This window comes from Oncorhynchus masou, unplaced genomic scaffold, assembly GCF_036934945.1.
Source record: "Oncorhynchus masou masou isolate Uvic2021 unplaced genomic scaffold, UVic_Omas_1.1 unplaced_scaffold_3160, whole genome shotgun sequence".
Lineage (NCBI taxonomy): Eukaryota > Metazoa > Chordata > Actinopteri > Salmoniformes > Salmonidae > Oncorhynchus > Oncorhynchus masou.
The window spans coordinates 1-27,875 of record NW_027009576.1 but is presented as its reverse complement, the minus strand read 5'-3'; the positions used below and the strand labels follow the sequence as shown (position 1 = coordinate 27,875).

Here is a 27,875-nt window from a genome sequence, read left to right as displayed (position 1 = left end):
TGTGGTCAGTTATAGAATATGAGAGTCTCATTTTAAATAGCTGTGGTCAGTTATAGAATATGAGAGTCTCATTTTAAATAGCTGTGGTCAGTTATAGAATATGAGAGTAATTTAAAAAAGCTGTGGTCAGTTATAGAATATGATAGTCTCATTGTAAATAGCTGTGGTCAGTTATAGAATATGAGAGTCTCATTTTAAATAGCTGTGGTCAGTTATAGAATATGAGAGGCTCATTTTAAATAGTTGTGGTCAGTTATAGAACATGATAGTCTCATTATAAATAGTTGTGGTCAGTTATAGAATGAGAGTTTTTAGATAGTTGTGGTCAGTTATAGAATATGAGAGTCTCATTTTAAATAGCTGTGGTCAGTTATCGAATACGAGAGTCATTTTAAATAGCTGTGGTCAGTTATAGAATATGAGAGTCTCATTTTAAATAGCTGTGGTCAGTTATAGAATATGAGAGTCATTTTAAATAGCTGTGGTCAGTTATAGAATATGATAGTCTCATTATAAATAGCTGTGGTCAGTTATAGAATATGATAGTCTCATTATAAATAGCTGTGGTCAGTTATAGAATATGAGAGTCTCATTTTAAATAGCTGTGGTCAGTTATAGAATATGAGAGTCATTTTAAATAGCTGTGGTCAGTTATAGAATATGATAGTCTCATTATAAATAGTTGTGGTCAGTTATAGAATGAGAGTTTTTAGATAGTTGTGGTCAGTTATAGAATACGAGAGTCATTTTAAATAGCTGTGGTCAGTTATAGAATATGAGAGTCTCATTTTAAATAGCTGTGGTCAGTTATAGAATATGAGAGTAATTTAAAAAAGCTGTGGTCAGTTATAGAATATGATAGTCTCATTGTAAATAGCTGTGGTCAGTTATAGAATATGAGAGTCTCATTTTAAATAGCTGTGGTCAGTTATAGAATATGAGAGGCTCATTTTAAATAGTTGTGGTCAGTTATAGAACATGATAGTCTCATTATAAATAGTTGTGGTCAGTTATAGAATGAGAGTTTTTAGATAGTTGTGGTCAGTTATAGAATACGAGAGTCATTTTAAATAGCTGTGGTCAGTTATAGAATATGAGAGTCATTTTAAATAGCTGTGGTCAGTTATAGAATATGAGAGTCTCATTTTAAATAGCTGTGGTCAGTTATAGAATATGAGAGTAATTTAAAAAAGCTGTGGTCAGTTATAGAATATGATAGTCTCATTGTAAATAGCTGTGGTCAGTTATAGAATATGAGAGTCTCATTTTAAATAGCTGTGGTCAGTTATAGAATATGAGAGTAATTTAAAAAAGCTGTGGTCAGTTATAGAATATGATAGTCTCATTGTAAATAGCTGTGGTCAGTTATAGAATATGAGAGTCTCATTTTAAATAGCTGTGGTCAGTTATAGAATATGAGAGGCTCATTTTAAATAGTTGTGGTCAGTTATAGAACATGATAGTCTCATTATAAATAGTTGTGGTCAGTTATAGAATGAGAGTTTTTAGATAGTTGTGGTCAGTTATAGAATATGAGAGTCTCATTTTAAATAGCTGTGGTCAGTTATAGAATATGAGAGGCTCATTTTAAATAGTTGTGGTCAGTTATAGAATATGATAGTCTCATTGTAAATAGCTGTGGTCAGTTATAGAATATGATAGTCTCATTATAAATAGCTGTGGTCAGTTATAGAATATGAGAGTCATTTTAAATAGTTGTGGTCAGTTATAGAATATGATAGTCTCATTATAAATAGTTGTGGTCAGTTATAGAATGAGAGTTTTTAGATAGTTGTGGTCAGTTATAGAATACGAGAGTCATTTTAAATAGCTGTGGTCAGTTATAGAATATGAGAGTCTCATTTTAAATAGCTGTGGTCAGTTATAGAATATGAGAGTCTCATTTTAAATAGCTGTGGTCAGTTATAGAATATGAGAGTAATTTAAAAAAGCTGTGGTCAGTTATAGAATATGATAGTCTCATTGTAAATAGCTGTGGTCAGTTATAGAATATGAGAGTCTCATTTTAAATAGCTGTGGTCAGTTATAGAATATGAGAGGCTCATTTTAAATAGTTGTGGTCAGTTATAGAACATGATAGTCTCATTATAAATAGTTGTGGTCAGTTATAGAATGAGAGTTTTTAGATAGTTGTGGTCAGTTATAGAATATGAGAGTCTCATTTTAAATAGCTGTGGTCAGTTATCGAATACGAGAGTCATTTTAAATAGCTGTGGTCAGTTATAGAATATGAGAGTCTCATTTTAAATAGCTGTGGTCAGTTATAGAATATGAGAGTCTCATTTTAAATATCTGTGGTCAGTTATAGAATATGAGAGTCTCATTTTAAATACCTGTGGTCAGTTATAGAATATGAGAGTCTCATTTAAAATAGTTGTGGTCAGTTATAGAATATGAGAGTCTAATTTTAAATAGCTGTGGTCAGTTATAGAATATGAGAGTGATTTTAAATAGCTGTGGTCAGTTATAGAATATGAGAGTCATTTTAAATAGTTGTGGTGAGTTATAGAATATAAGAGTCTCATTTTAAATAGTTGTGGTCAGTTATAGAATATGAGAGTCTCATTTTAAATACCTGTGGTCAGTTATAGAATATGAGAGTCTCATTTTAAATACCTGTGGTCAGTTATAGAATATGAGAGTCTCATTTTAAATAGTTGTGGTCAGTTATAGAATATGAGAGTCTAATTTTAAATAGCTGTGGTCAGTTATAGAATATGAGAGTGATTTTAAATAGTTGTGGTCAGTTATAGAATATGAGAGTCTCATTTTAAATAGCTGTGGTCAGTTATAGAATATGAGAGTAATTTTAAAAAGCTGTGGTCAGTTATAGAATATGATAGTCTCATTGTAAATAGCTGTGGTCAGTTATAGAATATGAGAGTCTCATTTTAAATAGCTGTGGTCAGTTATAGAATATGAGAGTCTCATTTTAAATAGCTGTGGTCAGTTATAGAATATGAGAGTCTCATTTTCAATAGCTGTGGTCAGTTATGGAATATGAGAGTCATTATAAATAGTTGTGGTCAGTTATAGAATATGAGAGTCATTATAAATAGTTGTGGTCAGTTAAAGAATATGAGAGTAATTTTAAATAGTTGTGGTCAGTTATAGAATATGAGAGTCATTTTAAATAGCTGTGGTCAGTTATAGAATATGAGAGTCATTTTAAATAGCTGTGGTCAGTTGGTTTGAGAGCTGAAAGGCTGTTCACTCACCGCCACAGAGATCCTACCCAACACATGTTCTGGGATCCTCCTGTATACGTCCAGAGAGCCACCTGCGCGCGCACACACACACACACACACACACACACACACACACACACACACACAGTTGAGTGTTGATGGACGCATGCTGACAGGTCGTCCATCGAGGGAGACAATGTGTTATAACTGAGAAATCACTGTGTTAAATTCACGCACACACACTCCCACCCTTGTAGCTTTTAGCAAAGATGCATGCTAGCCCCCAGCCACTGAAGATGACAGTCTTCCTCTAAGTAGAAGTGTAAATGGATACAGGGTGGTAAGAGGTTTGACATTCCAGCTTTCATAGAGCTCTGGATGGGAGTGGAGTAAAGGCCATTGCGAGCCACAGCCTCAACACTAACCCTAACCCCGGCACTAACCCTAACCCCGGCACTAACCCTAACCCCGGCACTAACCCTAACCCCGGCACTAACCCTAACCCCGGCACTAACCCTAACCCCGGCACTAACCCAAACCCCGGCACTAACCCTAACCCCGGCACTAACCCTAACCCCGGCACTAACCCTAACCCCGGCACTAACCCTAACCCCGGCACTAACCCTAACCCCGGCACTAACCCTAACCCCGGCACTAACCCTAGCCCCGGCACTAACCCTAACCCCGGCACTAACCCTAACCCCGGCACTAACCCTAACCCCGGCACTAACCCTAACCCCGGCACTAACCCTAACCCCGGCACTAACCCCGGCACTAACCCCGGCACTAACCCCGGCACTAACCCTAACCCCAACCCTAACCCAAACCCCAGCACTAACCCTAACCCCAGCACTAACCCTAACCCCAGCACTAACCCTAACCCCAGCACTAACCCTAACCCCAGCACTAACCCTAACCCCAGCACTAACCCTAACCCCAGCACTAACCCTAACCCCAGCACTAACCCTAACCCCAGCACTAACCCTAACCCCAGCACTAACCCTAACCCCAGCACTAACCCTAACCCCAGCACTAACCCTAACCCCAGCACTAAACCTAACCCCAGCACTAAACCTAACCCCAGCACTAAACCTAACCCCAGCACTAACCCTAACCCCAGCACTAACCCTAACCCCAGCACTAACCCTAACCCCAGCACTAACCCTAACCCCAGGACTAAACCTAACCCTAGGACTAACCCTAACCCTAACCCCAGCACTAACCCTAACATCAGCACTAACCCTAACCCCAGCACTAACCCTAACCCCAGCACTAACCCTAACCCTAGGACTAACCCCAACACTAACCCCAGCACTAACCCTAACCCCAGCACTAACCCTAACCCTAACCCCAGCACGAACCCTAACCCTAACCCCAGCACGAACCCTAACCCCGGCGCTAACCCTAACCCCGGCGCTAACCCTAACCCCGGCGCTAACCCAAACCCCGGCGCTAACCCAAACCCCGGCGCTAACCCTAACCCCGGCGCTAACCCCCGGCGCTAACCCTAACCCCCGGCGCTAACCCTAACCCCCGGCGCTAACCCTAACCCCCGGCGCTAACCCTAACCCCGGCGCTAACGCTAACCCCGGCGCTAACGCTAACCCCCGGCGCTAACGCTAACCCCGGCGCTAACCCTAACCCCGGCGCTAACCCTAACCCCGGCGCTAACCCTAACCCCGGCGCTAACCCTAACCCCGGCGCTAACCCTAACCCCGGCGCTAACCCTAACCCCGGCGCTAACCCAAACCCCGGCGCTAACCCTAACCCCGGGGCTAACCCTAAACCCCGGCGCTAACCCTAAACCCCGGCGCTAACCCTAACCCCGGCGCTAACCCTAACCCCCGGCGCTAACCCTAACCCCCGGCGCTAACCCTAACCCCCGGCGCTAACCCTAACCCCGGCGCTAACCCTAACCCCGGCGCTAACCCAAACCCCGGCGCTAACCCAAACCCCGGCGCTAACCCTAACCCCGGCGCTAACCCTAAACCCCGGCGCTAACCCTAACCCCGGCGCTAACCCTAACCCCGGCGCTAACCCTAACCCCGGCGCTAACACTAACCCCGGCGCTAACCCTAACCCCGGCGCTAACTAACCCCCGGCCTAACCCTAACCCCGGCGCTAACCCTAACCCCAGCGCTAACCCTAACCCCAGCGCTAACCCTAACCCCAGCGCTAACCCTAACCCCAGCGCTAACCCTAACCCCAGCGCTAACCCTAACCCCAGCTAACCCTAACCCCAGCGCTAACCCTAACCCCAGCGCTAACCCTAACCCCAGCACTAACCCTAACCCCAGCACTAACCCTAACCCCAGCACTAACCCTAACCCCAGCACTAACCCTAACCCCAGCACTAACCCTAACCCCAGCACTAACCCTAACCCCAGCACTAACCCTAACCCCAGCACTAACCCTAACCCCAGCACTAACCCTAACCCCAGCACTAACCCTAACCCCAGCACTAACCCAAACCCCAGCACTAACCCTAACCCCAGCACTAACCCTAACCCCAGCACTAACCCTAACCCCAGCACTAACCCTAACCCCAGCACTAACCCTAACCCCAGCACTAACCCTAACCCCAGCACTAACCCTAACCCCAGCACTAACCCTAACCCCAGCACTAACCCTAACCCCAGCACTAACCCTAACCCCAGCACTAACCCTAACCCCAGCACTAACCCTAACCCCAGCACTAACCCTAACCCCAGCACTAACCCTAACCCCAGCACTAACCCAAACCACAGCACTAAACCTAACCCCAGCACTAACCCTAACCCCAGCACTAACCCTAACCCCAGCACTAACCCTAACCCCAGCACTAACCCTAACCCTAGGACTAGCCCTAACCCTAGGACTAACCCTAACCCTAGCACTAACCCTAACCCCAGCACTAACCCGAACCCTAACCCCAGCACTAACCCTAACCCCAGCACTAACCCTAACCCCAGCACTAACCCTAACCCCAGCACTAACCCTAACCCCAGCACTAACCCAAACCCCAGCACTAACCCTAACCCCAGCACTAACCCTAACCCCAGCACTAACCCTAACCCCAGCACTAACCCTAACCCCAGCACTAACCCTAACCCCAGCACTAACCCTAACCCCAGCACTAACCCTAACCCCAGCACTAACCCTAACCCCAGCACTAACCCTAACCCCAGCACTAACCCTAACCCCAGCACTAACCCTAACCCCAGCACTAACCCTAACCCCAGCACTAACCCTAACCCCAGCACTAACCCAAACCACAGCACTAAACCTAACCCCAGCACTAACCCTAACCCCAGCACTAACCCTAACCCCAGCACTAACCCTAACCCCAGCACTAACCCTAACCCTAGGACTAACCCTAACCCTAGCACTAACCCTAACCCCAGCACTAACCCGAACCCTAACCCCAGCACTAACCCTAACCCCAGCACTAACCCTAACCCCAGCACTAACCCTAACCCCAGCACTAACCCTAACCCCAGCACTAACCCTAACCCCAGCACTAACCCTAACCCCAGCACTAACCCTAACCCCAGCACTAACCCTAACCCTAGGACTAACCCTAACCCCAGCACTAACCCTAACCCCAGCACTAACCCTAACCCCAGCACTAACCCTAACCCCAGCACTAACCCAAACCCCAGCACTAACCCAAACCCCAGCACTAACCCAAACCCCAGCACTAAACCTAACCCCAGCACTAAACCTAACCCCAGCACTAAACCTAACCCCAGCACTAAACCTAACCCCAGCACTAAACCTAACCCCAGCACTAACCCTAACCCCAGCACTAACCCTAACCCCAGCACTAACCCTAACCCCAGCACTAACCCTAACCCCAGCACTAACCCTAACCCCAGCACTAACCCTAACCCCAGCACTAACCCAAACCACAGCACTAAACCTAACCCCAGCACTAACCCTAACCCCAGCACTAACCCTAACCCCAGCACTAACCCTAACCCCAGCACTAACCCTAACCCTAGGACTAACCCTAACCCTAGCACTAACCCTAACCCCAGCACTAACCCGAACCCTAACCCCAGCACTAAACCTAACCCCAGCACTAACCCTAACCCCAGCACTAACCCTAACCCCAGCACTAACCCTAACCCCAGCACTAACCCTAACCCCAGCACTAACCCTAACCCCAGCACTAACCCTAACCCTAGGACTAACCCTAACCCCAGCACTAACCCTAACCCCAGCACTAACCCTAACCCCAGCACTAACCCTAACCCCAGCACTAACCCAAACCCCAGCACTAACCCAAACCCCAGCACTAACCCAAACCCCAGCACTAACCCAAACCCCAGCACTAACCCAAACCCCAGCACTAAACCTAACCCCAGCACTAAACCTAACCCCAGCACTAAACCTAACCCCAGCACTAAACCTAACCCCAGCACTAAACCTAACCCCAGCACTAACCCTAACCCCAGCACTAACCCTAACCCCAGCACTAACCCTAACCCCAGCACTAACCCTAACCCCAGCACTAACCCAAACCCCAGCACTAACCCAAACCCCAGCACTAACCCAAACCCCAGCACTAAACCTAACCCCAGCACTAAACCTAACCCCAGCACTAAACCTAACCCCAGCACTAAACCTAACCCCAGCACTAACCCTAACCCCAGCGCTAACCCTAACCCCAGCGCTAACCCTAACCCCAGCGCTAACCCTAACCCCAGCGCTAACCCTAACCCCAGCGCTAACCCTAACCCCAGCGCTAACCCTAACCCCAGCGCTAACCCTAACCCCAGCGCTAACCCTAACCCCAGCGCTAACCCTAACCCCAGCGCTAACCCTAACCCCAGCGCTAACCCTAACCCCAGCGCTAACCCTAACCCCAGCGCTAACCCTAACCCCAGCACTAACCCTAACCCCAGCGCTAACCCTAACCCCAGCGCTAACCCTAACCCCAGCGCTAACTCTAACCCCAGCGCTAACCCTAACCCCAGCACTAACCCTAACCCCAGCACTAACCCGAACCCTAACCCCAGCACTAACCCTAACCCCAGCACTAACCCTAACCCCAGCACTAACCCTAACCCCAGCACTAACCCTAACCCCAGCACTAACCCTAACCCCAGCACTAACCCTAACCCCAGCACTAACCCTAACCCCAGCACTAACCCTAACCCCAGCACTAACCCTAACCCTAACCCTAACCCCAGCACGAACTCTAACCCCAGCACTAACCCTAACCCCAGCACTAACCCTAACCCCAGCACTAACCCTAAACCCCAGCACTAACCCTAAACCCCAGCACTAACCGCAGCCCCGGCCTCAACACTAACCCTAAACCCCAGCACTAACCCTAACCCCAGCACTAACCCTAACCCCAGCACTAACCCTAACCCCAGCACTAACCCTAAACCCCAGCACTAACCCTAACCCAGCACTAACCCTAACCCAGCACTAACCCTAACCCCAGCACTAACCCTAACACCAGCACAAACCACAGCCTCAACACTAACCCTAAACATCCAGCACTAACCACAGCCACAACACTAACCCTAAACCCCAGCACTAACCCTAACCCCAGCACTAACCCTAAACCCCAGCACTAACTCTAACCCCAGCACTAACCCTAACCCCAGCACAAACCACAGCCCCAACACTAACCCTAACCCCAGCACTAACCACAGCCCCAACACTAACCCTAAACCCCAGCACTAACCGCAGCCCTGGCGCTAAACGCTGACCCCAGCCTCAATACTAACCCTAAACCCAGCACTAACCCTAAACCCCAGCACTAACCCTAAACCCCAGCACTAACCCTAACCCCAGCACTAACCCTAACCCCAGCACTAACCCTAACCCCAGCACTAACCCTAAACCCCAGCACTAACCCTAAACCCCAGCACTAACCCTAAACCCCAGCACTAACCCTAACCCCAGCACTAACCCTAACCCCAGCACTAACCCAAACCACAGCACTAAACCTAACCCCAGCACTAACCCTAACCCCAGCACTAACCCTAACCCCAGCACTAACCCTAACCCCAGCACTAACCCTAACCCTAGGACTAACCCTAACCCTAGCACTAACCCTAACCCCAGCACTAACCCGAACCCTAACCCCAGCACTAACCCTAACCCCAGCACTAACCCTAACCCCAGCACTAACCCTAACCCCAGCACTAACCCTAACCCCAGCACTAACCCTAAACCCCAGCACTAACCCTAACCCCAGCACTAACCCTAACCCCAGCACTAACCCTAACCCCAGCACTAACCCTAACCCTAGGACTAACCCTAAACCCCAGCACTAACCCTAAACCCCAGCACTAACCCTAACCCCAGCACTAACCCTAACCCCAGCACTAACCCTAAACCCCAGCACTAACCCTAACCCCAGCACAAACCACAGCCTCAACACTAACCCTAAACATCCAGCACTAACCACAGCCCCAACACTAACCCTAAACCCCAGCACTAACCGCAGCCCTGGCGCTAAACGCTGACCCCAGCCTCAACACTAACCCTAAAACCTAGCTAGAAACCCGGCCTCGGCACCAACCCCGGCCTCGGCACCAACCCCGGCCTCGGCACCAACCCCGGCCTCGGCACCAACCCCGGCCTCGGCACCAACCCCGGCCTCGGCACCAACCCCGGCCTCGGCACCAACCCCGGCCTCGGCACCAACCCCGGCCTCGGCACCAACCCCGGCCTCGGCACCAACCCCGGCCTCGGCACCAACCCCGGCCTCGGCACCAACCCCGGCCTCGACACCAACCCCGGCCTCGACACCAACCCCGGCCTCGACACCAACCCCGGCCTCGACACCAACCCCGGCCTCGACACCAACCCCGGCCTCGACACCAACCCCGGCCTCGACACCAACCCCAGCCTCGACACCAACCCCAGCCTCGACACCAACCCCAGCCTCGACACCAACCCCAGCCTCGACACCAACCCCAGCCTCAACACCAACCCCAGCCTCAACACCAACCCCAGCCTCAACACCAACCCCAGCCTCAACACCAACCCCAGCCTCAACACCAACCCCAGCCTCAACACCAACCCCAGCCTCAACACCAACCCCAGCCTCAACACCAACCCCAGCCTCAACACCAACCCCAGCCTCAACACCAACCCCAGCCTCAACACCAACCCCAGCCTCAACACCAACCCCAGCCTCAACACCAACCCCAGCACCAACCCCAGCCTCAACACCAACCCCAGCCTCAACACCAACCCCAGCCTCAACACCAACCCCAGCCTCAACACCAACCCCAGCCTCAACACCAACCCCAGCACCAACCCCAGCCTCAACACCAACCCCAGCCTCGACACCAACCCCAGCCTCGACACCAACCCCAGCCTCAACACCAACCCCAGCCTCAACACTCACCGTCCATATACTCTGTGCATATGGAGATCCTGTTCTCCACAAAGAAGGCACTGTAGAAGGTTATGATGTAGGAGGAATCACACTGCAACACAGTTCATCCACTCATTAATTAACATTGATGCACGTTGCAGTATTTATTGTTGAACTGTTTAGTTAGCCCATTTCACAGTCTACCTCAGAAGAAAAGGAGAGATCTGGGGTAAATTATTGAGAGGGCTTATCAGCAATCACGTGTTCCTGCCTCGTGCGTATTTCACCAATCCCTTGCTTGCCATGCAGGAGGAGAGGAGACCCACTCAGAATAAAGGTGTTCCATGAACTAGTCTAATGTAACAGAGTAGACTAAACACTGCAGCTCTGATAAGAGAGGCTTCAGCTGGGGGAGAGATTTGACTACATGATTTGGGCCAGCTGAGGGAGAGATTTGACTACATGATTTGGGCCAGCTGGGGGAGAGATTTGACTACGTGATTTGGGCCAGCTGGGGGAGAGATTTGACTACGTGATTTGGGCCAGCTGGGGGAGAGATTTGACTACGTGATTTGGGCCAGCTGGGGGAGAGATTTGACTACGTGATTTGGGCCAGCTGGGGGAGAGATTTGACTACGTGATTTGGGCCAGCTGGGGGAGAGATTTGACTACGTGATTTGGGCCAGCTGGGGGAGAGATCTGACTATGTGATTTGGGCCAGCTGGGGGAGAGATCTGACTACATGATTTGGGCCAGTTGGGGGAGAGATCTGACTACATGATTTGGGCCAGCTGGGGGAGAGATCTGACCAGTTTGGGGCTCTAGAGAATAGAAGCTGACCTTGTAGAGGATCTCCAACTCGGACATGATCTGTTTCTGTAGCTCCACTGTGATATCCAGAGGAATGACCTGTAAAGTCCCAAGCACAGCCCAAATGAGAGACCAGAGTAACATACACGTGCACAGGTTAATATGCAAGCACGCACACACTGCTGAAGACCTTCAAACACACACAGAAACATTTAAAGCAATGTACTTTATTATTACAATGGAACTATGGGTCAAAATACTGCTGGCACTGGTGGTAACACATGACCTAGAAACCTTGTAGAGAAACTCATGATTCTTTCATGCCAACCTATCTGGATAGTGTGGATACCACACGGTAAATGGGCACTACAGGGGTGTGAATTCTGATCTGGCTGCGCTGAGCTTAGCTAATAGCTACAACAGTGGCACGCTAGCACTAGCAAAGATTAGCTAAACTTGCAGCTTATCATTGATTACAGGTTAGAGAGAGAAGGGAGTAGCTACATGTTAACATCATTGATTACAGGTTAGAGAGAGAAGGGAGTAGATACATGTTAACATCATTGATTACAGATTAGAGAGAGAGAGAAGGGAGGAGCTACATGTTAACATCATTGATTACAGGTTAGAGAGAGAGAGAAGGGAGTAGCTACATGTTAACATCATTGATTACAGGTTAGAGAGAGAGAGGAGTAGCTACATGTTAACATCATTGATTACAGGTTAGAGAGAGGGAGTAGCTACATGGAGGGAGTAGCTACATGTTAACATAATTTATTCACTTCCGGGTTGGAGCGAGCGGTCGCATCTACACTTCGGTCCGCAGGTAGTATAACTTTTCATTACATTTCATTATAGTACAACGGTTTGATTTGTCTAACCTTAGCAATTTCTTCTTAGCTAGCTACATAGCCGTCTTTGTATCAAAGATAATTGCGTAATTATCGTATTTCGTCGTCCTAACGTAGTCTACACTGCTATCTGCCCAGCAGCTAGCTAACGTCCACCGTCTACCGAATACCAGCACTGTAGTAACTATTACACTCAACTGAACGACTTGATTAGTGTAGTGTTAGCTAGCTACATAGTTGTCTTTGCTGTCTTCGTATCCAAGATAATTGTGTAGTTTAGAGTGTGTATACTTAGAGTGATTATCTTAATTTACCGAGGTTAGCTAGCCAGCTATTTGTCGTCCTTAACGTAGGAGATACTGCTAGCTAGCTAGCCAACAGCTGGCCAACGTCTACCGAATAGAACGTCAACAACCCGGTCAACATTCCGCTTCGCTCCACAGGTAGTATCACATTTTCATTTCACTTCATTACAGTACAACGGTTTGATTTGCTTGATTTGTAACTAGCTAGCTACATAGCCGTCTTTGTATCAAAGACAATTGTGTAGTCTAGAGCGATTTTCTAGGTTAGCTAGCCAGCTATTGTCGTTCTTTTAACGTAACGTAACGTAATCAACACTGCTAGCTAGCCAGCTAGCCCCCGAATAGCAGCACTGTAGAAACTATTACACTCAATGGAACGACTTGATTAGTGTAGTGTCAACAACGCAGCCACTGCCAGCTAGCCTACAAAGTCAACAACGCAGCCACTGCCAGCTAGCCTACTCCAGCAGTACTGTATCATTTCAATCATTTTAGTCAATAAGATTCTTGCTACGTAAGCTTAACTTTCTGAACATTCGAGACGTGTAGTCCACTTGTCATTCCAATCTCCTTTGCATTAGCGTAGCCTCTTCTGTAGCCTGTCAACTATGTGTCTATCTATCCCTGTTCTCTCCTCTCTGCACAGACCATACAAACGCTCCACACCGCGTGGCCGCGGCCACCCTAATCTGGTGGTCCCAGCGCGCACGACCCACATGGAGTTCCAGGTCTCCGGTAGCCTCTGGAACTGCCGATCTGCGGCCAACAAGGCAGAGTTCATCTCAGCCTATGCCTCCCTCCAGTCCCTCGACTTCTTGGCACTGACGGAAACATGGATCACCACAGATAACACTGCGACTCCTACTGCTCTCTCTTCGTCCGCCCACGTGTTCTCGCACACCCCGAGAGCTTCTGGTCAGCGGGGTGGTGGCACCGGGATCCTCATCTCTCCCAAGTGGTCATTCTCTCTTTCTCCCCTTACCCATCTGTCTATCACCTCCTTTGAATTCCATGCTGTCACAGTTACCAGCCCTCTCAAGCTTAACATTCTTATCATTTATCGCCCTCCAGGTTCCCTCGGAGAGTTCATCAATGAGCTTGATGCCTTGATAAGCTCCTTTCCTGAGGACGGCTCACCTCTCACAGTCCTGGGCGACTTTAACCTCCCCACGTCTACCTTTGACTCATTCCTCTCTGCCTCCTTCTTTCCACTCCTCTCCTCTTTTGACCTCACCCTCTCACCTTCCCCCCCTACTCACAAGGCAGGCAATACGCTCGACCTCATCTTTACTAGATGCTGTTCTTCCACTAACCTCATTGCAACTCCCCTCCAAGTCTCCGACCACTACCTTGTATCCTTTTCCCTCTCGCTCTCATCCAACACTTCCCACACTGCCCCTACTCGGATGGTATCGCGCCGTCCCAACCTTCGCTCTCTCTCCCCCGCTACTCTCTCCTCTTCCATCCTATCATCTCTTCCCTCTGCTCAAAACTTCTCCAACCTATATCCTGATTCTGCCTCCTCAACCCTCCTCTCTTCCCTTTCTGCATCCTTTGACTCTCTATGTCCCCTATCCTCCAGGCCGGCTCGGTCCTCCCCTCCCGCTCTGTGGCTCGACGACTCATTGCGAGCTCACAGAACAGTGCTCCGGGCAGCCGAGCGGAAATGGAGGAAAACTCGCCTCCCTGCGGACCTGGCATCCTTTCACTCCCTCCTCTCTACATTTTCCTCCTCTGTCTCTGCTGCTAAAGCCACTTTCTACCACTCTAAATTCCAAGCATCTGCCTCTAACCCTAGGAAGCTCTTTGCCACCTTCTCCTCCCTCCTGAATCCTCCTCCCCCCCCCCCCTCCTCCCTCTCTGCAGATGACTTCGTCAACCATTTTGAAAAGAAGGTCGACGACATCCGATCCTCGTTTGCTAAGTCAAACGACACCGCTGGTTCTGCTCACACTGCCCTACCCTGTGCTCTGACCTCTTTCTCCCCTCTCTCTCCAGATGAAATCTCGCTTCTTGTGACGGCCGGCCGCCCAACAACCTGCCCGCTTGACCCTATCCCCTCCTCTCTTCTCCAGACCATTTCCGGAGACCTTCTCCCTTACCTCACCTCGCTCATCAACTCATCCCTGACCGCTGGCTACGTCCCTTCCGTCTTCAAGAGAGCGAGAGTTGCACCCCTTCTGAAAAAACCTACACTCGATCCCTCCGATGTCAACAACTACAGACCAGTATCCCTTCTTTCTTTTCTCTCCAAAACTCTTGAACGTGCCGTCCTTGGCCAGCTCTCCCGCTATCTCTCTCAGAATGACCTTCTTGATCCAAATCAGTCAGGTTTCAAGACTAGTCATTCAACTGAGACTGCTCTTCTCTGTATCACGGAGGCGCTCCGCACTGCTAAAGCTAACTCTCTCTCCTCTGCTCTCATCCTTCTAGACCTATCGGCTGCCTTCGATACTGTGAACCATCAGATCCTCCTCTCCACCCTCTCCGAGTTGGGCATCTCCGGCGCGGCCCACGCTTGGATTGCGTCCTACCTGACAGGTCGCTCCTACCAAGTGGCGTGGCGAGAATCTGTCTCCTCGCCACGCGTCTCACCACTGGTGTCCCCCAGGGCTCTGTTCTAGGCCCTCTCCTATTCTCGCTATACACCAAGTCACTTGGCTCTGTCATAACCTCACATGGTCTCTCCTATCATTGCTATGCAGACGACACACAATTAATCTTCTCCTTTCCCCCTTCTGATGACCAGGTGGCGAATCGCATCTCTGCATGCTTTTCACACAGGAAGCGGCGCAGGTCCTAATCCAGGCACTTGTCATCTCCCGTCTGGATTACTGCAACTCGCTGTTGGCTGGGCTCCCTGCCTGTGCCATTAAACCCCTACAACTCATCCAGAACGCCGCAGCCCGTCTGGTGTTCAACCTTCCCAAGTTCTCTCACGTCACCCCGCTCCTCCGCTCTCTCCACTGGCTTCCAGTTGAAGCTCGCATCCGCTACAAGACCATGGTGCTTGCCTACGGAGCTGTGAGGGGAACGGCACCGCAGTACCTCCAGGCTCTGATCAGGCCCTACACCCAAACAAGGGCACTGCGTTCATCCACCTCTGGCCTGCTCGCCTCCCTACCACTGAGGAAGTACAGTTCCCGCTCAGCCCAGTCAAAACTGTTCGCTGCTCTGGCCCCCCAATGGTGGAACAAACTCCCTCACGACGCCAGGACAGCGGAGTCATTCACGGAGACACCTGAAACCCCACCTCTTTAAGGAATACCTAGGATAGGATAAAGTAATCCTTCTCACCCCCCCCCTTAAATGATTCAGATGCACTATTGTAAAGTGGCTGTTCCACTGGATGTCATAAGGTGAATTCACCAATTTGTAAGTCGCTCTGGATAAGAGCGTCTGCCAAATGACTTAAATGTAATGTAAATGATTACAGGTTAGAGAGAGAAGGGAGTAGCTACATGTTAACATCATTGATTACAGGTTAGAGAGAGAGAGGGAGTAGCTACATGTTAACATCATTGATTACAGGTTAGAGAGAGAGAGAAGGGAGTAGCTACATGTTAACATCATTGATTACAGGTTAGAGAGAGAGAGAAGGGAGTAGCTACATGTTAACATCATTGATTACAGGTTAGAGAGAGAAGGGAGTAGCTACATGTTAACATCATTGATTACAGGTTAGAGAGAGAAGGGAGTAGCTACATGTTAACATCATTGATTACAGGTTAGAGAGAGAAGGGAGTAGCTACATGTTAACATCATTGATTACAGGTTAGAGAGAGAGAAGGGAGTAGCTACATGTTAACATCATTGATTACAGGTTAGAGAGAGAGAGAAGAGAGTAGCTACATGTTAACATCATTGATTACAGGTTAGAGAGAGAAGGGAGTAGCTACATGTTAACATCATTGATTACAGGTTAGACAGAGAGAGAGAAGGGAGTAGATACATGTTAACATCATTGATTACAGGTTAGAGAGAGAAGGGAGTAGATACATGTTAACATCATTGATTACAGGTTAGAGAGAGAGAGAAGGGAGTAGATACATGTTAACATCATTGATTACAGGTTAGAGAGAGAAGGGAGTAGATACATGTTAACATCATTGATTACAGGTTAGAGAGAGAGAAGGGAGGAGCTACATGTTAACATCATTGATTACAGGTTAGAGAGAGAGAGAAGGGAGTAGCTACATGTTAACATCATTGATTACAGGTTAGAGAGAGAGAGAAGGGAGTAGATACATGTTAACATCATTGATTACAGGTTAGAGAGAGGGAGAGAAGGGAGGCACTACATGTTAACATCATTGATTACAGGTTAGAGAGAGAGAGAAGGGAGTAGCTACATGTTAACATCATTGATTACAGGTTAGAGAGAGAAGGGAGTAGATACATGTTAACATCATTGATTACAGGTTAGAGAGAGAGAGAAGGGAGTAGATACATGTTAACATCATTGATTACAGGTTAGAGAGAGAGAGAAGGGAGTAGCTACATGTTAACATCATTGATTACAGGTTAGAGAGAGAGAGAAGGGAGGCACTACATGTTAACATCATTGATTACAGGTTAGAGAGAGAGAGAAGGGAGTAGATACATGTTAACATCATTGATTACAGGTTAGAGAGAGAAGGGAGTAGCTACATGTTAACATCATTGATTACAGGTTAGAGAGAGAGAGAAGGGAGTAGCTACATGTTAACATCATTGATTACAGGTTAGAGAGAGAGAGAAGGGAGTAGCTACATGTTAACATCATTGATTACAGGTTAGAGAGAGAGAGGGAGTAGATACATGTTACGAGGGTCAAGGAGGTACACATTACATCTACCTTCCATTCCACTCCAATAGATTAGATTACTGGTAGAATTACAGAGCATGAGAACAAAGTGGATGAATGAACCAATGAGAGAGGGGGGATCACAGAGGTTGAGAAGCATAGAAAATGAAGAGGGAGGGGAGGGAGGGGAAGAGGACAGAGGTAGAGATACAGAAGAAGACTAGTGTTGTTGAACGTGATTTGGTAAAAGGAGAGGTGCCCAGGAAAAGGCTACAGCAGTACAGCTGTTGATCTCACCTTCACCGCCAACACTCTGTTGCCGAGAAGATGGTACGCTCTGTGGGAGAGAAAGAGAGGAAACATTAACATAGCCCAACAAAGAGTAAGCCAGAGCTTCAGAAAAGTCCCTACTAAACTATTTCACACATTAAAACATCCCTGTTACTGTTCATTCATCAGGGCCTCTAAAGTCATGTGAATGAGAATATGTTGAATGGAAAAGGACTTGGGTGAACATCACTACATTCAGAATGGACGTCCAGTAGAGGTCCAGACTAAACATGCTTATTCAAATCAGCCATCCACTGTTTTCCTAGTTGGTGAGTTATAACATGACGAAAGGGGTGTTGTCCTAAAGGAAACCGAAGAATCCAAATGAGCATGACAACATGTCTCTTAGTCTAACAGCATTTCCATCATTAAAAAGGTCAGAGGTCAAAACAATAGCCTTCATGACACATGTCCATTGAGTGCAGTCAGTCCTGTATCGTCACAGTTCTCCAGACAGGTTTCAGGTGGCAGGTAAACCAAACAGCCGAGGAGCGCCGGCTGGCCTAGACGACCTTGATGATTTAATTATGAAACTCCTTAATGCCCACCGGCGGGTTTAGTTACCGGCCAAGAGGGTCGGTTTACCAAAAGCGCCAATGTCTCAACATCCAATCCTCTTGTCCCCGTAGAACAGCTGCCGGGGGTGAGGGCCACAGGGAGGGCGTACGTCACCAGCCCAGTTCACCAGTTTGTTTACGACAGCCAGGTATACTGGATACCTCCCGAGGTTTCACCTGTCAACAGGGTCGGCCGGCGTGTATGAGCTCAGACCAGGGTGTGTGATTAATGCGTGGTAGATAGGAGGATCGTGTTGCACCTCTAAACTGGCCCTTTAATTAATAACACCTCTTAGTGTCTGGTCTGGGTCGTCTGACCCTCCAGTCAGGACAAACAAACCATCCCTCGTAGGCCGGGCGCTCTGCGCTGGACACACCAACACACTGTTTCTACTGAGACACTTCATGACAATGGACTTTTTAAACTTGGTTTTAGCTTTACATGTAACAACTTTGTATCATAAGGTTTACTATAAGCATTCATGTCAGGTACTGGGGTCCTAATTACAGCTGAGTCTTAAATGCATGAAGGCATGATAATGCCTGGAACACAGGTGATTGGTAGGAACGGCTGCCACTCCTCCCACCCCTGGGTGTCATCTAGTGAACTCTCCTTTAGGTCTGTAAAAGGCCTCGTGTATTTCAGACAAACTTTCACCTTTTCGTTTTGATGTGTTACTCCTCCTTTAAGCGACAATCAATATCAATTAAGCACGACTACTGGTTCTTAATTAAGACAAGAGGAAGACGTTAATGGAGGCCGGAGCGGAGAGCCACAGATGTTAAATAGTGATTGGACTGATTCTGTGTGTAGCAAACGAACAGAGCAAATAATCGTTATTTTATCCTGCTGAACATGTTCAGGTTCACAGAAAAAAACCTGCTGACTCACTCAGGAAGAGGTTTCTTTACGATGACGTGATGATTAAGTGTTTTGGAGGATAACCTCTTTTCTCACGTCTGCACCATTCTGTCACTAATGAACCGGGAAACTAGGGGACAAGCAGATGAACCATAACAACAGTCACATTTAAACCTAACAGGTGAGCTAACAGACCCCTCAGGATGAGTGTGTCACTTATACCAGGCATTTTAGTAGCCTAATGTTCCTCCTCTACTCCCCAACAGAGTGATGACACGACGACAGTACAACCTCACTGTTAGAGCGGGTGAGAAGTCTAACTCCAGTCTCTATCCTCCATGCAGCCTGTAATGTAATGGGCCCAGTAGATCCACTGTCCTTGACCCCCCTTCCTCTACTCCCCAACAGAGTGATGACACGACGACAGTACAACCTCACTGTTAGAGCGGGTGAGAAGTCTAACTCCAGTCTCTATCCTCCATGCAGCCTGTAATGTAATGGGCCTAGTAGATCCACTGTCCTTGACCCCCCTTCCTCTACTCCCCAACAGAGTGATGACACGACGACAGTACAACCTCACCGTTAGAGCGGGTGAGAAGTCTAACTCCAGTCTCTATCCTCCATGCAGCCTGTAATGTAATGGGCCCAGTAGATCCACTGTCCTTGACCCCCCTCAGGGCCAACCCTCCACCGGTGAGTTACAGTGACAGGCCTGGTGACTAGAGGACCTGGGAGCAAGGTTACCCAGCCGCCCGTCCCCACCCCCTCTTCCCCCCGTCCTGACCCCAGTAAACGTGCCCATTGCCTGGATCTTATTTACACTCCAGCCCCTGGTGTAATAAAAGCTCCACCATGCAGTATTCATGGGCCTGGCTGGCTCTCTAAAGCGGCCCCCGGGTGGGCGGTCGGTCAGGGCTGGAATGGTTGGTTTACAGTGCCACAGGGGTGGCAGGCAAGGAGACCTCTCTTCCAGCCAGACACCCTCACCTGAGACGACCAGAACGACCACAACGACTGCCAAACAGAGACCGACCTACCTAAGTTAAGAGAGCACATTGCTCTGCAGGTGAAGAGGCTAGCCGGTACGACCGCAACACTACAAACTCACAAAGATGAGGACATTACACAGACCCACAACTATGAATATAAACAGAGGTTAAACTCCCATGGTTATCAGTGGTGTCAGTTTCCCAGTCACCCAAGACCACTAAAACCAGAGACAGAGGAGACGGAGGGAGGGAGGGAAGAGAAGAGACAGGAGACGGAGGGAAGGAATGAAAAGCAGAGACAGAGGTGACGGAGGGAAGGAAAAGCAGAGACAGAGGTGACGGAGGGAAGGAAGGAAAAGCAGAGACAGAGGAGACGGAGGGAAGGAAGGAAAAGCAGAGACAGGAGACGGAGGGAAGGAAGGAAAAGCAGAGACAGAGGAGACAGAGGGAGGGAGGGAAGAGAAGAGACAGGAGACGGAGGGAAGGAAAAGCAGAGACAGAGGAGACAGAGGGAGGGAAGGAAGAGAAGAGACAGAGGAGACGGAGGGAAGGAAAAGCAGAGACAGAGGAGACAGAGGGAGGGAAGGAAGAGAAGAGACAGGAGACGGAGGGAAGGAAAAGCAGAGACAGAGGAGACAGAGGGAGGGAAGGAAGAGAAGAGACAGAGGAGACGGAGGGAAGGAAAAGCAGAGACAGAGGAGACAGAGGGAGGGAAGGAAGAGAAGAGACAGGAGACGGAGGGAAGGAAAAGCAGAGACAGAGGAGACAGAGGGAGGGAGGGAAGAGAAGAGACAGGAGACGGAGGGAAGGAAAAGCAGAGACAGAGGAGACAGAGGGAGGGAAGGAAGAGAAGAGACAGGAGACGGAGGGAAGGAAAAGCAGAGACAGAGGAGACGGAGGGAGGGAAGGAAGAGAAGAGACAGAGGAGACGGAGGGAAGGAAAAGCAGAGACAGAGGAGACAGAGGGAGGGAAGGAAGAGAAGAGACAGGAGACGGAGGGAAGGAAAAGCAGAGACAGAGGAGACAGAGGGAGGGAAGGAAGAGAAGAGACAGGAGACGGAGGGAAGGAAAAGCAGAGACAGAGGAGACAGAGGGAAGGAAGGAAAAGCAGAGACAGAGGAGACAGAGGGAGGGAGGGAAGAGAAGAGACAGGAGACGGAGGGAAGGAAAAGCAGAGACAGAGGAGACAGAGGGAGGGAAGGAAGAGAAGAGACAGAGGAGACGGAGGGAAGGAAAAGCAGAGACAGAGGAGACAGAGGGAGGGAAGGAAGAGAAGAGACAGGAGACGGAGGGAAGGAAGGAAAAGCAGAGAGAGGAGACAGAGGGAAGGAAAAGCAGAGACAGAGGAGACAGAGGGAGGGAAGGAAGAGAAGAGACAGGAGACGGAGGGAAGGAAGGAAAAGCAGAGACAGAGGAGACGGAGGGAAGGAAAAGCAGAGACAGAGGAGACGGAGGGAAGGAAAAGCAGAGACAGAGGAGACGGAGGGAAGGAAAAGCAGAGACAGAGGAGACGGAGGGAAGGAAAAGCAGAGACAGAGGAGACGGAGGGAAGGAAGGAAGGAAAAGCAGAGACAGAGGAGACGGAGGGAAGGAAAAGCAGAGACAGAGGAGACGGAGGGAAGGAAGGAAAAGCAGAGACAGAGGAGACAGAGGGAGGGAGGGAAGAGAAGAGACAGGAGACGGAGGGAAGGAAGGAAAAGCAGAGACAGAGGAGACGGAGGGAAGGAAAAGTGACCGGAGAGAAAGGAGAGAAAACAGAGGTTTAAATAAAGAGCTTGAATAAACCTTGATGTGTTCAGGTGCTAAACAGACCAGGCACTTCAACCCTACTTTATGGCCTGCAGCTTAATAAACAGTAACCAACTAACAAATGAACAGGCAGAAATGTTCCTGCTCCCCACGTTGACATCAATGGGAGAGATCAATAAGAAAACAACTAGGCTGGGGGACTTTGGGAAGGGCCACGCCAGTGTCTAAGTGGATGTAACTGCATGTAAATGTGCTTGTTCTAATTGCGCAGGTCCATCAGGCACGGAATGGCCACCTGTCCCTACACTAGTTATTTATAACCTCGTAGGACAGGCTGAACCTCAGAGAGGGAGCGTAGAAAGTAATACAACAACAAGGGACAACATTGATGGATCACCGGGTCAGAGACACAGAGGAGAGCCAAGGTGTCAGCAACATCCAATTGAGTGTAAATGGCCGTGGGTCATAAACAGGGTTAAGGGTTAAAAGGTGCAGAGCCTTAAGTGGATCTATTCACACTAGATAAGCTTAATATAAAACAGGCCAATAGGGAGACGGAGGAGAGGTAATGACCTTCTTCAGAGGAGACCATGATCACATTACAACATTTACTTTCAAATGAGAAGACTGGGTGGGGCCTTTCATTTATTTCACCCTTATTTTACCAGCTAAGTTGACTGAGAACACGGTCTCATCTACAGCAACAACCTGGGGAATAGTTACAGGGGAGAGGAGGGGGGATGAATGAGCCAATTGGAAGCTGGGGATTATTAGGTGGCCAATTTAGCCTCCACAGTCTGGAGGCAGTAAGTATGTATAAGGCTGTGTGTGTGTGTGTGTGTGTATAATATGTATGTCATTGGGTTATCAACACTTCATACTCTGACATATAATAGCAGCAGTACAAAACACAAAGCCCAACAGAGAAGCCCACCAAATTATTTTTAAAGAAAGCAATTTACAGTAATACTCCAGGTGCCTGACTCTGTGGGGGGAAAAGCCTCTGTGCATGTTTGACGGTCAAAGTGGTTTGTGTTTTACATGAACCAAAAGTGTTTAGGGTAGAGGTGACATAGGACACAACAGATATTACAGGCCCTATTTCCCCTTAGGGCAGCGCCCTGTGTTCCTACAGATATCCACACACGCTGGGTCCCCTTGCTGTCCCCAGTCTGGGAGCAGGAACAACTAGGTTCTCTCTCCATCTGCTGTGTACAACACATTAACATCTGAAGGCACTGGTCTGGGATTCACATGCAGAACAGATAGACAGATGGACAGACAGACCAGAGGAGATGCAGGATCAACAGACAGACAGAGGAGATGCAGGATCAACAGACAGACAGATGGACAGACAGAGGAGATGCAGGATCAACAGACAGACAGATGGACAGACAGAGGAGATGCAGGATCAACAGACAGACAGATGGACAGACAGAGGAGATGCAGGATCAACAGACAGACAGATGGACAGACAGAGGAGATGCAGGATCAACAGACAGACATATGGACAGACCAGAGGAGATGCAGGATCAACAGACAGACAGAGGAGATGCAGGATCAACAGACAGACATATGGACAGACAGACAGAGGAGATGCAGGATCAACAGACAGACAGAGGAGATGCAGGATCAACAGACAGACAGATGGACAGACAGAGGAGATGCAGGATCAACAGACAGACAGATGGACAGACAGAGGAGATGCAGGATCAACAGATGGACAGACAGAGGAGATGCAGGATCAACAGACAGACAGATGGACAGACAGAGGAGATGCAGGATCAACAGACAGACAGATGGACAGACAGAGGAGATGCAGGATCAACAGACAGACAGATGGACAGACAGAGGAGATGCAGGATCAACAGACAGACAGATGGACAGACCAGAGGAGATGCAGGATCAACACTCAGACAGATGGACAGACCAGAGGAGATGCAGGATCAACAGACAGACAGATGGACAGACAGAGGAGATGCAGGATCAACAGACAGACAGATGGACAGACCAGAGGAGATGCAGGATCAACACTCAGACAGATGGACAGACAGAGGAGATGCAGGATCAACAGACAGATGGACAGACAGAGGAGATGCAGGATCAACAGACAGACAGATGGACAGACCAGAGGAGATGCAGGATCAACACTCATAATGTAGACAGATGGACAGACCAGAGGAGATGCAGGATCAACAGACAGACAGATGGACAGACAGGAGATGCAGGATCAGACAGACAGACAGATGGACAGACAGAGGAGATGCAGGATCAACACTCAGACAGATGGACAGACAGAGGAGATGCAGGATCAACAGACAGACAGATGGACAGACAGACACAGTGTGAACGGAGGAAAACAAACACACTGACAGACAAGACAATGAAACCTCAGCATCTACAGATGTAGGCTCTTCATTTGATCAGCCTGTTTCAGGACACATTTCCTGCAGTGCAGCATATTTAAAAACTTGTATTGTATTTTGAGGTTTAAAAAGGCTTCTGAAGTTTCTCATTTTCACTTTGAAATTTCAGACTTGATTTTTTTCCTTTACGAAAAAAAATGTACCCCTGGAACAATGTTGATACATTATCATCTACATAATAGTTCATATTTGCTGTTGCTGATTATTTCCCTGCTGTAACAAGCTGGCTCAAATTAAGATCCTTCATCTGTAGCAGTCAGTAAGTCTGGTCGTGCACCAAAACACAATGTCTGACTGACAGACAGGTTACTAAACCCTAAACCCTGTGAGAAGAGGAGAGACACCAAGTGTGTACGTACGCGTGCGTGCGTGTGTGTGTGTGTGTGTGTGTGTGTGTGTGTGTGTGTGTGTGTGTGTGTGTGTGTGTGTGTGTGTGTGTGTGTGTGTGTGTGTGTGTGTATATGTCTTGGTCAGTGGTGATAATGTGACAATGACACCAGAGGGCAGAGAGAGATGCCAGAGTGATTCCTATAGGCTCGCCATCCGCTCCCCAGACTCCACCTGGAGGTCCTCTGACCTCCCCACTGAACCTCATTAAGCAGCTGATTGGATGAACTCAGACACACTGTCCTTGTCTTTCAAGAAACAGCAGGAGGACAACAGGATCCTGAACAACAACTAGACAAGTCAGGAACTAAGCCTACTGTACTTCAGCCAATCAAGTGATTTAGATGCCGAGTAATACCCTGGAGGTCAGGTGTAAAATGTAGTGTTTGAGGTGATCATTACACAGTGTGGGTTAAAGTTGGCAGACAACCTGTAACTGTTGTTGAGGATGTGTCCGCCTTCGACCAGGTTCATCTGTGGCTGAGCGACCGTACATCACTGTTTGGTGTAAGGCTCCTGCATATATTAGACATGTACAGCCTGATGGGAACCAACCCTGTCTATGTAAACAGTCAGGTTCATCTGTGGCTGAGCGACCGTACATCACTGTTTGGTGTAAGGCTACTGCATATATTAGACATGTACAGCCTGATAGGAACCAACCCTGTCTATGTAAACAGTCAGGTTCATCTGTGGCTGAGCGACCGTACATCACTGTTTGGTGTAAGGCTCCTGCATATATTAGACATGTACAGCCTGATGGGAACCAACCCTGTCTATGTAAACAGTCAGGTTCATCTGTGGCTGAGCGACCGTACATCACTGTTTGGTGTAAGGCTCCTGCATATATTAGACATGTACAGCCTGATGGGAACCAACCCTGTCTCTGTAAACAGTCAGGTTCATCTGTGGCTGAGCGACCGTACATCACTGTTTGGTGTAAGGCTCCTGCATATATTAGACATGTACAGCCTGATGGGAACCAACCCTGTCTCTGTAAACAGTCAGGTTCATCTGTGGCTGAGCGACCGTACATCACTGTTTGGTGTAAGGCTCCTGCATATATTAGACATGTACAGCCTGATGGGAACCAACCCTGTCTATGTAAACAGTCAGGTTCATCTGTGGCTGAGCGACCGTACATCACTGTTTGGTGTAAGGCTCCTGCATATATTAGACATGTACAGCCTGATGGGAACCAACCCTGTCTATGTAAACAGTCAGGTTCATCTGTGGCTGAGCGACCGTACATCACTGTTTGGTGTAAGGCTCCTGCATATATTAGACATGTACAGCCTGATAGGAACCAACCCTGTCTATGTAAACAGTCAGGTTCATCTGTGGCTGAGCGACCGTACATCACTGTTTGGTGTAAGGCTCCTGCATATATTAGACATGTACAGCCTGATGGGAACCAACCCTGTCTATGTAAACAGTCAGGTTCATCTGTGGCTGAGCGACCGTACATCACTGTTTGGTGTAAGGCTCCTGCATATATTAGACATGTACAGCCTGATGGGAACCAACCCTGTCTATGTAAACAGTCAGGTTCATCTGTGGCTGAGCGACCGTACATCACTGTTTGGTGTAAGGCTCCTGCATATATTAGACATGTACAGCCTGATGGGAACCAACCCTGTCTATGTAAACAGTCAGGTTCATCTGTGGCTGAGCGACCGTACATCACTGTTTGGTGTAAGGCTCCTGCATATATTAGACATGTACAGCCTGATGGGAACCAACCCTGTCTATGTAAACAGTCAGGTTCATCTGTGGCTGACATGACCGTACATCACTGTTTGGTGTAAGGCTCCTGCATATATTAGACATGTACAGCCTGATGGGAACCAACCCTGTCTATGTAAACAGTCAGGTTCATCTGTGGCTGAGCGACCGTACATCACTGTTTGGTGTAAGGCTCCTGCATATATTAGACATGTACAGCCTGATGGGAACCAACCCTGTCTATGTAAACAGTCAGGTTCATCTGTGGCTGAGCGACCGTACATCACTGTTTGGTGTAAGGCTCCTGCATATATTAGACATGTACAGCCTGATGGGAACCAACCCTGTCTATGTAAACAGTCAGGTTCATCTGTGGCTGAGCGACCGTACATCACTGTTTGGTGTAAGGCTCCTGCATATATTAGACATGTACAGCCTGATGGGAACCAACCCTGTCTCTGTAAACAGTCAGGTTCATCTGTGGCTGAGCGACCGTACATCACTGTTTGGTGTAAGGCTCCTGCATATATTAGACATGTACAGCCTGATGGGAACCAACCCTGTCTCTGTAAACAGTCAGGTTCATCTGTGGCTGAGCGACCGTACATCACTGTTTGGTGTAAGGCTCCTGCATATATTAGACATGTACAGCCTGATGGGAACCAACCCTGTCTATGTAAACAGTCAGGTTCATCTGTGGCTGAGCGACCGTACATCACTGTTTGGTGTAAGGCTCCTGCATATATTAGACATGTACAGCCTGATGGGAACCAACCCTGTCTATGTAAACAGTCAGGTTCATCTGTGGCTGAGCGACCGTACATCACTGTTTGGTGTAAGGCTCCTGCATATATTAGACATGTACAGCCTGATGGGAACCAACCCTGTCTATGTAAACAGTCAGGTTCATCTGTGGCTGAGCGACCGTACATCACTGTTTGGTGTAAGGCTCCTGCATATATTAGACATGTACAGCCTGATGGGAACCAACCCTGTCTATGTAAACAGTCAGGTTCATGGCTGAGCGACCGTACATCACTGTTTGGTGTAAGGCTCCTGCATATATTAGACATGTACAGCCTGATGGGAACCAACCCTGTCTATGTAAACAGTCAGGTTCATCTGTGGCTGAGCGACCGTACATCACATCACTGTTTGGTGTCAAGGCTCCTGTACATCACTGTTTGGTGTAATATATTAGACATGTACAGCCTGATGGGAACCAACCCTGTCTATGTAAACAGTCAGGTTCATCTGTGGCTGAGCGACCGTACATCACTGTTTGGTGTAAGGCTCCTGCATATATTAGACATGTACAGCCTGATGGGAACCAACCCTGTCTATGTAAACAGTCAGGTTCATCTGTGGCTGAGCGACCGTACATCACTGTTTGGTGTAAGGCTCCTGCATATATTAGACATGTACAGCCTGATGGGAACCAACACTGTCTATGTAAACAGTCAGGTTCATCTGTGGCTGAGCGACCGTACATCACTGTTTGGTGTAAGGCTCCTGCATATATTAGACATGTACAGCCTGATGGGAACCAACCCTGTCTA

The 27,875-nt window shown here is 48.5% G+C and overlaps 1 protein-coding gene across 1 annotated transcript in view; it reads right to left on the bottom strand.

Annotated features, from left to right (window-relative positions):
- Positions 1-17,628, bottom strand: part of LOC135534220 (dual specificity mitogen-activated protein kinase kinase 5-like) — a gene marked incomplete at its 5' end in the record, with an annotated part of 32,310 nt that extends 14,682 nt beyond the window's left edge. Inside the window, 4 exons of the mRNA XM_064961308.1 lie at positions 3,240-3,301; positions 10,570-10,651; positions 11,380-11,448; positions 17,589-17,628. Coding sequence (XP_064817380.1) covers positions 3,240-3,301; positions 10,570-10,651; positions 11,380-11,448; positions 17,589-17,628 — 253 coding nt within the window. The remainder of the gene's footprint in view (positions 1-3,239; positions 3,302-10,569; positions 10,652-11,379; positions 11,449-17,588) is intronic.
- Positions 17,629-27,875: the final 10,247 nt, after the last annotated feature.